General features: G+C 40.6%; 1 protein-coding gene across 1 annotated transcript in view; it reads right to left on the reverse strand.

The window, feature by feature from the left end:
* The window catches only part of DCBLD2 (discoidin, CUB and LCCL domain containing 2), an 80,766-nt gene that overhangs the window by 59,146 nt on the left and 8,826 nt on the right, over positions 1-12,794 (reverse strand). Inside the window, exon 2 of the mRNA XM_052639394.1 lies at positions 33-260. Within this exon, the coding sequence (XP_052495354.1) occupies positions 33-260 (228 nt within the window). The remainder of the gene's footprint in view (positions 1-32; positions 261-12,794) is intronic.

Here is a 12,794-nt window from a genome sequence, read left to right on the forward strand (position 1 = left end):
CTCTGGCCACTGATATATTGAAAATGTCCTACCTATTTCGGTTCTACTAACTCCAATTCCATTGTAAATTCTCAAGTAATTAAAGTGACAAGAATCAGAATCTTCGATGTCAAAGTCACCAAATTTGATGCGCACTCTCTCTCCCGTCTTTACACGAATCTCCCATTCGCAAACAGTGCTGTTAGGGTAGGTGTGTGGGTAGTTTATAGACGTCAGGGTTCCACTTTCAGGACCTAGTACAGTATGTCCACATCCATCACCTTTAAAAAAAAAAAAAAGTGATATATTATTCTTTACATCTTTAACTTACACTATAAATAATCAGGGTTTGTGAATATTTTAAAATATGTATGCTATCAGGTATTTTATACCAACCACCAATTCCTCCCATACACAAGATAAACTAGATGACTCACTCATGTGAGCCAGGAGAAACCAGGTTAGGTCAAAATAATCAATGGTTAGCTTTATGAGTTCAAAGAACTTCCCAATCAGACAGAATACACAGAAGTAAACATAACTTAGCAACAATTATACCATATTTATATATATATTATAATAAATCCAATCTTTAAGAGTATTAGTTCACAGTAATTGTTCAAAATAAATAAAACTATAACAATAAATCTACACGATCAGCTTCACCTATTTACTTATAAATACCACAAGCCTCTTCTAAAGTCTCTGTAAGAAGTTGAATGATTTCTAAAAATACTTAAGCTATACTAAAGACTGGGGCTTCCCAGGTGGCACAAGTGGTAGAAAAACCTGCCCGCCAATGCAGGAGACTTAAGAGACGGGAGTTCGACCCCTGGGTGGGGAAGATCCCCTGGAGGAGGGCACGGCAATCCTTCACATCTTGGCAGCAGCATTATTTGTTCCAGAAATTCCTTCAGCAACTGAATATGGAAACCTAGCTAACTTAACACATTGTAAAAATCCAATATCCTCATTATTCCCTTTATCATAAAATGTGCTATTTCACTGAGCACCTAGAAAGAGACAATAATACTGATTAAAAAGTTTCAGCTGCTGCTCCAATTGAATCATTTAGCATTCCTTAATGATGGGATTCAAATAAATGTCTAATAGGAAAATGAATACATCCTTTCAAAATGATAGTATTTTCTCCTTCAAAAGAGCTGTTTATAATCACTTTTTGGAATAGTTCAGAACTTAAAAAAAAAAAAGAACTATTAAAAGTGACACTTCTGAGTTTTAACCTCAATATGGATACAGATGAATTTAAGAAAATTTTCTATTATCTTGATTTTTTATTTTTAAGAACAATGCAGGGCTGATTTTATTTACTAGAACAGAGTTTTAAAAGCCTATGAATAAGAACATAGTATCTAGCAAGTAGCAGTTGTAAAATAAATGTTTATTTGCAAGGAGATCCAACCAGTCCATCCTAAAGGAAATTAGTCCTGAATATTCATTGGAAAGACTGATGTCGAAGCTGAAACTGCAATAGTGTGGCCACCTGATGTGAAGAGCTGACTCATTGGAAAAGACCCCGATGCTGGGAAAGATTGAAGGCGGGAGGAGAAGGAGATGACAGAGAATGAGATGGCTGGATGGCATCACCAACTCCATGGACATGAGTTTGAGTAAACTCTGGGAGTTGGTGATGGATAGAGAAACCTGTATGCAGGTCAGGAAGCAACAGTTAGAACAGGACATGGAACAACAGACTGGTTCCAAATAGGAAAAGGAGTACATCAAGGCTGTATATTGTCACCCTGCTTATTTAACTTCTATGCAGAGTATCTCATGAGAAATGCTGGGCTGGAAGAACCACAAGCTGGAATCAAGATTGCTGGGAGAAATATCAATAACCTCAGATATGCAGATGACACCACCCTTATGGCAGAAAGTGAAGAGGAGCTAAAAAGCCTCTTATGAAAGTGAAAACGGAGAGTGAAAAAGCTGGCTTAAAGCTCAACATTCAGAAAACGAAGATCATGGCATCTGGTCCCATCACTTCATGGCAAATAGATGGGGAAACAGTGGAAACAGTGTCAGACTTTATTTTTTGGGCTCTAAAATCACTGCAGATGGTGACCGTAGCCATGAAATCAAAAGACTCTTACTCCTTGGAAGAGAAGTTAGATAGCATACTGAAAGGCAGAGACATTACTTTGCCAACAAAGGTCCATCTAGTTTTTCCAGTGGTCATGTATGGATGTGAGAGTTGGACTGTGAAGAAGGCTGAGCGCCAAAGAATTGATGCTTTTGAACTGTGGTGTTGGAGAAGACTCTTGAGAGTCCCTTGGACTGCAAGGAGATCCAACCAGTCCATTCTGAAGGAGATCAGCCCTGGGATTTCTTTGGAGGGAATGACGCTGAAGCTGAAACTCCAGTACTTTGGCCACCTCATGCAAAGACTTTACTCATTGGAAAAGACTCTGATGCTGGGAGGGACTGGGGACAGGTGGAGAAGGGGATGACCAAGGATGAGATGGCTGGATGGCATCACTGACTCGATGGACGTGAGTCTGAGTGAACTCCGGGAGTTGGTGATGGACAGGGAGGCCTGGTGTGCTGCGATTCATGGGGTGGCAAAGAGTCGGACACGACTGAGCGACTGGACTGAACTGAGTTGAATGAATAAAGAAGTTTCTTTCATAGGCTAACTGTACATTAACCTATGAAAAAGTTATCTCTAATGAGTCCCAAAACTAGCTTCAAGGAAGGAACAACAACTCTGTACCTCGATTCTGAGGACAATACTTAGTGTCTTTTGCTAATAAAGAAATTTTACTCTCAAATCCACATTAGCATTGTTACTTAGTCTACTAAGGTCAATGCCAACATCTGGCTTCTTAAATCAATCTCTCTCTGTTGGGAGCTTTTAACCAACATTGTGCTTAGTCACTCAGTTGTGTCAGACTCTTTGTGACCCCATGGACTGTAGCCCGCCAGGTTCCTCCATCCATGGGGATTCTCCAGACAAGAATTCTGGAGTGGGTTGCCATGCCTTCCTCCAGGGTATATTCCCAGCCCAGGGATCGAACCCACGTCTCCCTCATTGCGGGCAGATTCTTTACCATCTGACCCACCAGGACTTCATTTGTCTTCTACACCTGCCTTCACTCCACACACAAAAATGAGGCATTGTGGCTCAATAATATCATAATACAGAAAGGCACCATTAAATAAACCTGTGAGTTTTTGTGATACATCCACTGGATCTTTTACAAATATAAATTTTAGAACATTATACAACTCAGAGGAATAGCAAATAACCACAAATTTCCCCTGAAACTACCATGAAAATACTTTTAATATCACTACTAGATATCACCTAAATTAAAAACACAGAGATACAAAAACCTCCCTTGTGAAAATAAATGAATTATAATTTAAATAACTTTTGAATAATCACAAACATTTTTCCTTAGAGAAAAATACAACCATCCTAAGAGAACTTCTATTAATAGCAATATGAAACTAGTCAGAAATGTACTCTTACCACTGAAAAGATGAAACCAAGCTTTCTGGAAGTGTTTCAATATTTAAAAGTAACCCTGACTAAATAAGTAATTCAAAATATAAGTGTATTTTCTTTAGTATGTATAAAACCAAGGCAGTTTTTTAAATGATTAGAAGTGTTGATAGATTTCAGAAAGCCAAGAATTTTGCTATAAACAGCTGAAGTCAGAACTTAGTAAAGGCAGATTGTGGCATTTCATGTATTCCCCACAGGCTATTATTTAACCTAAGCTTGTCATGTAAAAATGATTTTTTCAATAAGACTACAAGCAGAGTGTGAGGAGATATCTTTTTTAGATATCAATTTAAAGATATCTTTATGTTCATATTTTTTGATTCTTCATAAATACACAAAGTGTCTTTTTGCCTTTTTCTCTATGCAGTGTAGTTCTTACAAAAGTTAACAAAATAAATACTAACTGATGAAAAATAGGATTTTTGCACATGTGCTGATGAAAACAATTAAAATGGAGCTGTCTTTTTTCAGGATCTTGTGTAGGGGGAAGGCATGAATAGTCCACAAATTACGTGCCAAGAATGTTCTAAAATATGTGATGGAGTTCAGAGCTTTTCTCCTCTTGCAAACAAGATGATATGCACCAGAAACTAAAGTTAAAAGAAAGTCTCAAACCTACTGCAATTCACAAGCTTGAATGTTTCATATTTCCAAGTCTATTTGATAAGTTTAACCTGATTTGATAAATAGTTCAGCTGGCCTAAACAAATACCGAATGCTATGGAGAACATGTTTAGAATACTCCAGTCAGAAAGGAACACTAGACCAGCAGTTTTCGAATGTTTTTCTCTGTTATTACAAAGTAAGAAATGTATTTTACACTGTGACTCAATATGGTTTTAAATATATATTCCTGACCCACAAAAGGGTCCCCACCTGCTCAACAAAAAAAACACTGTACCATGCATCCACAGGTGACAATGTTGAATTCTAAAATCAAAGAAAGACCTTGTGCTCATTGTTGCCCCCAAATTAGAAAATGTGCTTCCAGTTTATTTCTACAGTGCTTAAAAGTGAAGCCTATTCTACACCAAAATACTTGAAATGGGACAAGATATTTTAAAATAACACTAAAATCGGGAAAATATTATCCACAAATCACCTAACACATGACAGCAGAGGTTCTCAAATCGGGGTGGGGGACATTGGGGCAATTCTACCTTCCACTTGGCAGATCATAGAGATGGGCGGGAGAGATGCCCTGGAGGCGGGCGTGGCAGCCCACCCACCTGACTGAGGGACTAACCAATAACAAGAGACAGGTCACCACCGGAGGGGGACGGTGCTACCAGCATCCAGTGGGTAGAGGCCAAAGATGCTGGCTCAAGTATCTTACAAGGCACAGAACAGCCCCCAAGAAGAAAGGGTGATGGACCCAAAGTGTCAAACAGTGTCAAGGCTGAGATGGGCTGACTCAGAGAAAAGGCTAGGTCTTCTTCCAACAGAAAGATCTTCCAACAGAAAATGTGAGTTAGTTCCTTTTCTTCCAGCTAAAGGTACAACCCAGGGAATAGCTTTCCCCACAAGGTCAAAGAAATAAACAGAAAGCTTATTTTTCTTTAAGCCAAAGTGGCGGGAGAGGAGGGGGCGAGGTTCTTCTTATTACTCTACAGCCCTCAAGTATTTTTCTTGGTCGGGGCCCCTCACTTAACACGAGTGTTTGAAAAAGGACGGTAATAGGGTCAGGAAGTAAGAGTCTCTAGATTTTCTGCTTAGCTTTGTAACTGGAAAGAATAATAATCTGTGACCAGGCTACCACCACCTACTATTACTCACTTTCACAAGGTAGAACTGACAGACAGTGTAACCACTACTGGAAAAATAATTTTCAAAATGGGTATCGCAGGACCAATCCATACACTCACTCTCATCAGTAGCTCCATGTGGCCAGCTCGTTCTCCCTCTCCAACTCCATCATCACCACCGTGCTTGTCAGCTACTTCTCCTTCTCCCCTAAATGGTCTCTACCAGACTACAGTGGGCCATAAAGGGTAGAAAGCCTCTTCATGCAACTTTTGAATCTTAATTTTATTTCAGTAGAGAGAAAACACTGGAATTTGATCTCACTGCCCCTTCGGCTGCAGATTTATCTAGGGGATTATTCAGAGAACATGTGTTCACTTCCTCCGAATACTGTCAGGTCAGATGTGGTAAGCCAGATACAAATTTTGATACTGCTCCAGGAAAATAGCTGAGTAATTTTTTTTTTTTTTTTTTACTACATATCTCAAGAGAAAACACAAGGAATATTAATTTAAATAGCAGTGAATTAATACAACAAAGAACACATGCTTATTTTAGGCTGCTTTCTAAACTTCAAGTGTGTTTTTTAGATAAACATGAGCTCATGACGCTGATTTTATATAACCCTCCAGCTAACCCCATACTGTAGTCACATTACTATTAAAAATAATAGAAATTATCTTATTTAATTTTATTAACATGAACACAAAATGACTTCTAAAAACACTTTCTTTAACAAGAACAAACACAAATGTAGGAAACTTGCATAAATATGCCAAAAATGTAAAGCAGGGCAACTTTCATTACAATCATCATAAACTAGGAGAGGCTTTTATTTTTCCAGTGGACTTTCAGGGGTTTTTGTCACAGTGCACGGGTGAGTCTGACTGTATACTTCCTCTAAATAAGAGTCACTTCTGTCACATCTTGTAACACATCTGTGAGAGCTTGTAAGAAACGGAGAAGAGAGGCATTCCGAAAAATGACTTGCAAGTATTAATCAGGATATCCTATTTCATTATTTCATTTGACATCGATGAAGATTTTTAATGCATTATTTAGCACTAAGAATTTTCAGACTACAAAGTACTATATAAATCCTATTACTCTAAGATTTTTAAAGCTGCATCACAACCATCTCAGAAAGATACTTAAAGGCCCTACTTTAATTTCACTCATTTTTTTGAAAAAATATTGCAATAAGATGGACATGTGCCGAGAGCTGCAAGAGGGTTATGGTGGCAATTTTAAGGAAAAGAAACAGCTTGCAGCTCAATCTTCTTTAAGCCCAAACTCCTGCCTGCCTGTAGTAATAATTTACAAAACTGAATCACATGAAGGAAAGTGAGATGTTAAAATCCTCTTCAATCCCCACCAAGCACACACTCTACATAGAACATAATGGTTAAGCAAATGGGCCCTGGGGTCACACGATGAATGTAAATGCTCTACCACTCTCTGTGATCTTGAGAAGGTTGTTTACTGCTGCTAAAGGTCAGGTTTTTTTTTCAAATGGGTATACTACTATCTCAAACCACACAGGGTAAGAATTAAATGAGATACTGTATGAAAACACCTACTATCAGGCTTCCCTAGTGGCTCAGTGATAGAGAGTCTGCCTGCCAGTGCAGGAGATGCGTGTTAGATCCCTGGCCCAGGAAGATCCCACATGTCACAGAACAGCTAAGCCCATGGGTCACAACTCCTGAGCCTGAACTCTAGAGCCCGGGAGCCACAACAACTGAGGCAGCGTGCTGCAACTACTGAAGCCCGCGTACCCCAGAGACTGAGCTTTGCAACAAGAGAAGCCTCCGCAATGAAAACCCCAGGCGCTGTAACCACAGAGCAGCCCCGCTCGCAGCAACTGCAGGACAGCCCAGAGAGAACAACCACCCAGCACGGACCAAAAATAAATACATACATAAATAAATAAAAAGATAAAACAAAGCAAAAAACCCTCCCTGCTGCTGCTGCTGTCGCTTCCGTCGTGTCCAACTCTGTGCGACCCCATAGACGGCAGCCCACCAGGCTCCGCCGTCCCTGGGATTCTCCAGGCAAGAACACTGGAGCGGGTTGCCATTTCCTTCTCCAAAGCATGAAAGTGAAAAGTGAAAGTGAAGTCGCTCAATTGTGTCCGACTCTTCGGTGACCCCATGGACTGCAGCCTACCAGGCTCCTCCATCCATGGGATTTTCCAGGCACACTGGAGTGGGGTGCCATTGCCTTCTCCGACCCTCCCTACTATCAAGGGCCTAATCCACAATAATGTACTCAATAAATGTCTGAGGGTATTATTACAGTCATAAAGTCCAGAAAGGCTTTTGCTTATCATATGTATATCCGGTGCATTTGGCACAGCCTCTCTAAGCCATCAGAACAATGGCTCATTACTTTAGAAGATTTACAGCAGCTTTAAAGCTTTGAGTACAGTGTCCTGTGAAAAGTATAAATCATGAAAAAGTAACTCTCACTAATCTTCTCCCAGATGACCTCTACTTCACTTCCGTGACTCATGAAAATACAACCTAGACTTTGTTTTTGCTATTACTGTAGACCCCTCCCATCTGTGAAAAGTCAAAAACTTTTAATGTCTCACTTCTTTGGTTAGCCTCCTGACCCTTCGGCTCTCTCACACCCACTGCTCACTTTCTGTGAACTTCTCTCTTTTCTCCCCATCTGTTATGTTGCCCTTAGCTTCACTTCTTTCCCCACCCAGCCTGGATCTCACATCCAGTGTGTGAACTACACTCTTCCTGGTACCTTCACTTCCTGGCCACTATGCCTTCCTGAGGATCTATCTGCCTGAGAAACCCTTCACCTGGAATCAAATGATCTCTCTGCCCAGGAGCCAAGCACGGCTGGAAAAAAAAAAAAAAATCACAGTCAAAGGAACAGCTGTCATAACAATAATGGATCCTGATCTCAGATGGGCACTGAAAGTCACCAGTATTTTTACTCAGTGTTTCTCAAAATTTCATCAACATTAGAACATTAGGTTCTCACGCCCCCATCTCTGTTTCAATAGATTATAATAAATATGGCAGAAAAATTATCTGAAACTTGGAAAGAGGCTAAAAAAAAAGGTGAGCAGCAGAAACTTTAAATGCCATAGAGACCAAAAGCTGCCCCAAAATTACAGAGCAAAGTATTTAACTGGACTTGTAATTTATCATCAACTAAAGGTCCTAGTCTTCATCTGCATAAACTTGCAGATTTTTTTAAATTAATTTATTTTTTAATTGAAGGACAATTGCTTTATAGTATTGTGTTGGTTTCTACCAAACATCAACATGAATCAGCCGTAGGGTTTACCTATGTTCCTCCTCTCTCATTTGAACATCCCTCCCACTTCCCTCCCCATCCCACCCCTCTAGGTTGTTACGGAGTCCCAGTTTGAGTTCCCTGAGTCATACAGCAAATTCCCACTGATTATCTATTTTACATATGGTAATGTATGTTTCCATGTTACTGTCTCTGTACATCCCACCCTCTCCTTCCTTCCCTCAAGCTGTGTCCATAAGTCTGTGTCTCCAAGGCTGCTCTGGAAATAGTTTCAACAGTACCATCTTTCTAGATTCTATATCTAAATGTGCTAGTATATGATATTTGTTTTTCTCTTTCTGACTCACTTCACTGTGTATAATTACAAATCCATCTACCTCATTAGGACTGACTCAAATGGGTTCCTTTTCATGGCTGAGTAATATTCCATTATATACGTACCACAGCATCTTTATCTGTTCATCTGTTGATGGACACCTAGGTTGCTTCCATGTCCTAGCTATTGTAAATAGTGCTGCAATGAACACTGGAGTACATGTGTCTTTTTCAGTTTTGGGTTTTCTCAGGGCATATGCCTAGCAGTGGGACTGCCGGGTCATATGCTAGTTTTATTCCTATAAACTTGGAGATTTTTGTCCTGTGGAGATGCATATAATCTTTGGACAGTTGAAAAAAGATCCTAATATTACAGTTTAAAGCCCTAATAGCCCACTTTTAGTCATCTAATCTAGCAATCACAGCCTAAGACTGCCTATCTAAACACCCAGTCTCTCAAATACTCAACACGTTTTAACCTCTTACTGATTCCTTCATTAACTAATGAGTTGAATAAAATCTTTGATGTGTTATTTTACATTTTCATGACAGGTATAATTTTGCTATAGTGGTGCCTAGGAAGGATCCACGCTTTTAATAAATTTCAGAATTATAACAATGAGAGCAACAACAAAAACACACAATCTTTCTCCACCCAGTGTTCCCCAATATCTACCACTTTTTCCCCCTTTTTTTTCCTTATAGAGAGAGCTTTTTCAGTTTTCCACGTTTGATGTCTTATTTCTTTGCCTCCTGTACGCCATCCCATTCTAGGCTCAAAATATGATAATTCAGTTTCCAGACAGTTGTGGGTTGGATTGTGCTCCCTCTAGACCCCATTACCCCAACAACAAAATTATATGTTCCTAAATCCTGGAACCTATGAATGTCACCTTATTTGGAAACAGGTCTTAGCGGATGTAATCAATTTAAAATGAGGTCATACTGGATTAGGACAAATCCTAATCCAGTGTCTGGTGTCCTTATAAAAAGAGGGAAATTTGGACAGGGATACAGACATAGGGGAAATACCACGTAACTTCAGAGGCACAGACTGAAATGATGCAAAGGGATTCCAAAGACTGCAACTCCCAGAAGCTAGAAGAAGCAAGGAAGGGCCCTCACCTAGAGCCTTCAGAGACAGCACATGGCCCAGCCAATACCTGACATGCAGAAGTTCAGCCTGCACAACTGTAAGACAATAAATTTCTGTTGCTTGAACCCATCTAAATTTGCGGTGATCTGTTATGGCAGCACCAGGAAGCACAGACCTACCTTCCCAATAGGACTATTCACTAAAGCGGTCAGTTTGCAAGCTGCCAAGTCAATAGATATTTTGCCATCCTTATCATCTGTGACCTTTCCACTGCATCTGGTATTGCTGGCCTTTCCTTCCCTCCCACCTTCCTTCCTTCCTTATCGGCCCTCCCTCCTTCTTAGAACTCTCCTTCCCCAACTTAGTTCTTCTTTTAACTCTCTAATTGCCACTTCTCCAGCATCTGAGCTGACATCTTTTGACTACAGATAACTGACGCTGCGGTTCTCCAGAGCTCTTTCCTCTCTCTCTGTATGCTGCCAGGGCCATCTCTCCACCCTGACTTCAGTTACCACTAGGTGGAGAATGCTCCTAAGTTTCCAACCTTTCTCCTAATTCTCAAATCTGTCATCTACTTCTACTAAGCATCTCCACTCAGAAATTCCATAGTATTCAAACTCATGTACCAAGCATTCAATGAGCATCTTCCAAGTGCCAAGTACTGCACCAGGTGTTAGAACAAGAGAAATGAAAAGGCCCTTGTCCTTACAGAATTTACAAAATAGTAAGACAGACATAGTACTGATAAATAATTTCCAGGATGCTGAGTACTGCAGGGAAGTAATGGATGTGATACGGTGTGTACGTGGGCATGCATAGGATAAATAGCAATTAACTAGACAATTACTTGTGGATGAGGGAGGTGCTGGAAGCAGAAAGAAGACAATTCCCGAAGGAAAAAAAAACAAAAAAACAAAACCCAGCATTTTTAACTGACCTTTGCTCTCTCAGATTTAACTGGTCATTAAGTTTTATACTTTGTTTCCTTAGTATCTCTAAATTTAGTCCCTCTGAACAAGCGCAGGCCCTTGCAAGAGTTCTCTAACAGGTTCCCTCCACTTCCTTTCGTTCCTCTCCAATCCACAGCCCACACTCCTGCCAGTGTTTCTTAGACAGGGTCATGCAGGTCCCTCATGTAAAAAACCTTCAACTGTTCTCCACTGATGATACAATAAATCTCAAACTCTTCAGCAAGAATACAAAGTCCATTATAATTTGTCCCCTGACTCCTTTTCCCATCTCATCTCTCAACTTTTCACACAAACTCTCTGCCCGCCCCCACCCTACTCTGGAAGGATGGGCTCCCAGGTAACTCCCCCATACTCCACCCACTCTCTGCTCTGCCCTTCTCAGCTCTGCCAACAATAATGTCCTTACTCCTCAGAGCCACCTGGCAAATACCCACTCAGTGTTCTCTCCGGAAACCTTTCTGAAAGTCCAGGTCTTTCTCTCCATTTCCATCACTAAAATCTCTTTATTGAATATGCTTAATTATGCATATTTATGTCAGTTTGCCACACCAGCTGTAGAACTCTGCTATGTAGAGTTCTATGTAGGCAATGTATTCTGTTCGCCTGGGTAGCCACAGACATAGAAACAAGGCGTACTGGGTTCTTAACATACGCTGCAGAATTTAGAAAATAATGAACTCAAAACAAACCAAGGGTAGGCACAATGGTAGACAAGTGATACAATAGAAAGTACTCAGGCCTGGGAATCAGACAGACTTTTCAATGTAAATTCTAGCTATGCCAACTTCTGAGGTGATCCTAGCACTTAAGCTCTACATTCTCAACTATACATGGGAATAATACCACCCATCTCCCAAGGTAATTGTGAGGGCTTGGTAAGAACTCATGTAAAATGCAGTGGATTCTATAAATGTGAACAACCTCTCTGAAGATGATGGCTATGTATCTAGTACCCTCCCTTCCTGCTGGGAACTACTCTGTAGTTTGCAACAGTTTTCATATGACCTCATGCCCCCTGGTTAGCTAACTAGTCCAAGGGTGGGAACTGACTCACACTGGGCCCATTTGAGGCCAACTTACCCTGCCCTCCCATTTCCTGCCCTTGTATGTCAGGGAAACCCCAGAATCTCTCTAGTGTTGAGGCCATAAGCCTTGAGGATTGCCAGCAGCCATGATCTGCTGCATACAGAGAAAGCCAGACTGTAACAAGACAGAGTCCTTGGTGTCTGAGGTCTGGCTGCATCCCTGCTTTTACCGGAGCTTAGTCTGGCTTAATCCTTAAGAAGATTCCACAAACTACCTCAAAATGCTCCCCAAAATTACCTTCTACTTTAAGCATGTGTAATTTTCAGTTCCCTATAACCTTCCTAACTAAAACACTCTTCCTCCACCCGTGCAACAGAATGTCTCACATCCAGACCTATGAAGTTAGCATTTAGGATAAAAAGAGCAACCAGAAATAGGTCATGCTTGGAAGAGAGAGAGAAACCATGAACCTGAAAATGATCTGAGGATGGAGATCAAAGAAAGCTGAAGTCTATTAACAGGTAGGAAGTTGGAGAAAGGGGAGGCCAAAAGTGAGGGGACAAAACCTGTATTAAGGTCTCGGTGGGCTGGAGGCCAAGTAAGGACATTTCACATGAACAACCACACCCTGCTGTCACATTTCTTCACTACACAGCCTGACCCCTTCACTAAGCTAGGGGTGGAACTTTCCTATACAGTAAGTGTAGGGAAAATAGGAAGAAGGACCAGAAGGATGGAGAAGCACTGGATCTCAATAAAAAGCCAACACTTGAAAATGGAAATCTTAACTGTAGATTAGGAAAGGAGAAATGAAATTTTCATTCACATGTTGTTTCACTCACTGAACCAA

The sequence above is a fragment of the Budorcas taxicolor genome, chromosome 1 (genome assembly GCF_023091745.1).
Source record: "Budorcas taxicolor isolate Tak-1 chromosome 1, Takin1.1, whole genome shotgun sequence".
NCBI lineage: Eukaryota > Metazoa > Chordata > Mammalia > Artiodactyla > Bovidae > Budorcas > Budorcas taxicolor.